This window comes from Eimeria tenella, genomic scaffold, assembly GCF_000499545.2.
Source record: "Eimeria tenella Houghton genomic scaffold, Eth_scaff1343, whole genome shotgun sequence".
Classification (NCBI taxonomy): domain Eukaryota; phylum Apicomplexa; class Conoidasida; order Eucoccidiorida; family Eimeriidae; genus Eimeria; species Eimeria tenella.
The window spans coordinates 1-2893 of NW_013543807.1; the positions used below are offsets into that span (position 1 = coordinate 1).

The 2893-nt window shown below is 42.5% G+C and overlaps 1 protein-coding gene across 1 annotated transcript; it reads right to left on the reverse strand.

Moving 5' to 3' along the window:
• Positions 1-350: 350 nt before the first annotated feature.
• On the reverse strand, positions 351-2624 carry ETH_00022775 (uncharacterized protein; the record flags this gene model as incomplete). Its single annotated transcript, XM_013379046.1, has 3 exons — positions 351-362; positions 636-703; positions 1424-2624. The coding sequence occupies 3 exons, from the start codon at positions 2622-2624 to the stop codon at positions 351-353; spliced, it is 1281 nt and encodes a 426-aa protein (XP_013234500.1).
• Positions 2625-2893: the final 269 nt, after the last annotated feature.

Genomic DNA, 2893 nt, shown 5'->3' on the forward strand with positions numbered 1-2893 from the left:
GCTGCTGCTGGGGTTTGGCAGCAGCTCTTGCCGCAGCACGAGACCCAGAAGCCGCCGCAGCGCCTGGGTCACCAGTCTGCTGCTCCAGGCCAAAGAAATGAAAGACACAGGAACTCCAAACTGCAGCAAACGCAGCAGCGTCTGCAGCAGCAGCAGCAGCAGCAGCAGCGACGCGCCAACGAAGATAAAATGCAAAAGAGGAAAACAAAAGAAGCAGCAAAACAGCAAAAATAAAAACAGACAACAAATGGATTTCAAAAACTAAAAATCAAAAAAGAAAAAAGAAAAAGAAGAAAGAAAAAAGAAAATGAGGAAATGTAATAATGACTGAAAAAAACTGAAATGGTATTTTAAAAAAGAAACTAAAAATAAATGAAATCAAAGACAAATCAAAATTATATTTAAAATAAATACAAACGAAATAAAAAACAAATAAAACAAATAAACAGAAATTGAAAAAATAAAGAACAAAATACAATAACAGAACGCAAACTGAACAAAATAAAATTAGACAACTGAATGAATGAAGATAAATAAATAAACAAGTAAAATAATTAAAATAAACAAGTAACTTAAATTAACTAAAATAAATAAATAAATAAAATTAAATTGGATAAAAATAAAAATATATTTACCTCAAGTGCTGCTGGCCGTGGCGTTTGAGTTGGACTTTCGGGAGAGAAAACCAAGTTGTCAATATCGCCTAAAAGTAAAACAAATAAAAAATGAAATTAAATTAAATTAATTTAATTAAATTAAATTAAATTAATTAAAACAAATAGATTAATTAATTAATTAGATTAATTAAATTAAATCAAATTAAATTAAGTTAAACTGATTTAATTTATCTTCATTTGCTTTAATTTGGTTCAATTTAATTTGATTTAATTTAATTTAATTTAATTTAATTTAACTTTATTTTATTTAATTTGATTTGTGAAAAGGAGTTGAGAGGAGAATTTGAGAATTGGAGGGATTTGAAAGTGGGGACAAAAAACAATAAAATAAAATTAATTTAAATTAAATTAAAATTGAATTAAAATTAAATTAAAATTAAAGTGAATAAAAACTAGATAAAATTGAAATTAAATGAATTAAAAAGAATTCTAGAGAAGCCAAATGAACACAAAGAAACAAAAACACTAAACCAATGAAAAGAAACAAAAAGAATTAAATAAATAAAAGAATTAAATAAATAATAAAAAATTAAATAAATAAAAAATAAAGAGATATAAAACAGTCAAAAAAATAAAAAGAAACGAAACAATCAAACAAATAAAAGAAATAAAAAGGATTAAATAGACAGAAAGAATAAACTAAAAATGAGGAATTAAATAGTTAAAAGGAATTAATAAATCAAAGTAAATAAAACAATTAAAATAAAAACATAAAATAACTAAAATTAAAAAATTAAAAAATTTACTATTTCGAATTCCCTTGAGGAGTTTTTTGGTGTTTTGCGTCGAAGCCATTTGCTGCTCATATTTGTCTAATGCATGCAGCAGCCCAGACACGCAGCCCCAAAAGTGCTGCTGCTGCTGCTGCTGCTGAAGCTGCTGCTGCTGCTGCTGCGGCTGCTGCTGCTGGTTCTGGTTGGGCTGCTGCTGGTGCTGCTGCTGCTGGTTCTGGTTGGGCTGCTGCTGGTGCTGCTGCTGTGCGTTCTGGTCGTGCTGCTGCTGCTGCTGCTGGTCCTGGTCGTGCTGCTGCTCCTGCTGCTGCTGGCCGTGCTGGTGCTGCTGCTGCTGGTTGTGATTATGCTGCTGGTGCTGCTGCTGCTGGTTGTGATTATGCTGCTGCTGCTGCTGCTGCTGCTGCAGGAAGCCGTTGATGATAGCAGCATAGCCGGAGCTGTAGACGCGTACAGCCTCTGCTGCTGTGGCATCGAAGGATGCTGTTGCTGCTGCTGCTGCTGCAGCAGCGGCGTTGGGGTCCGTTTCTGCTGCTGCTGCAGTTGCTGCTGCTGCAGCACGTGCAGCAGCAAATAGCGCGTCCGTGCTGTCCCCACAAGGGACCTGGGGGGCCCCCGGGGGCCCCTCTGGCAGCTTTTTGTAAAGAACAGTTCCATCCACATCTACAGCCACCAGCAGCAGCTGCTGCCAGATCCCCTGGGGCCCCGACACGAGCTGTTGCTGCTGCTGCTGCTGCGCCTGGGGGACCCACGCAGCCGCTGCAGCAGCGGGAGCAGCAGCAGCAGCAGCAGCAGGCGGCACTGCTGCAGACCCAGTCCCCATAGGCCCCTCTTCGGGAGCAGAGCCGGCCCAGAGAGCTGTCTGTACACCTGAAGGAGCTGCCTGTACACCTGAAGGAGCTGCCTGTACACCTGAAGGAGCTGCTGCTCCCTGTACACCAGAAGCAAAACCCCACACAGACAGACCTGCTGCTGCTGCTGCTGGGGGGACCCCCAAAGAGAGTCTTTTTAAGTTGGGATCATTGCCGGCGGCAGCAGGGGGAGGGCTGTAGGCGGCGCCTTGCTGTTGATGCTGCACCTGCGCGCTGCTGCTGCTGCTGCTGCTGCTGCGGTTGGTGCTGCTGTCATGCTGAGCTTGCGTCGTAATTGCACACTGCAGCAGCTGCATGCACAGCAAGGCACACAGCAGCAGCAGCTGCTGCTGCTGCCGTGCCATCTCAGCGGCTGCAGCTCGTCAGCTGTGGGGCCCCAACGCCAAACTTGCTGCTGCTGCTGCCTTCTGCTCCTTCTCCCCAAACCTTTTCAAAATAAAAAGCATTTAAGTGAAAATTTTGATCTTTGCAAAACAAAAAAGCGCCTTTATGCCGCCGACGCTCTCCCCCGATCGTTCTTTGCCCGAGCCGCCAGCACCAGCAGCAGCAGCAGCAGCAGCAGCAGCAGCAGCAGCAGCAGCAGCCGCAGCCGCAGCAGCAGCACGAGCGGAGA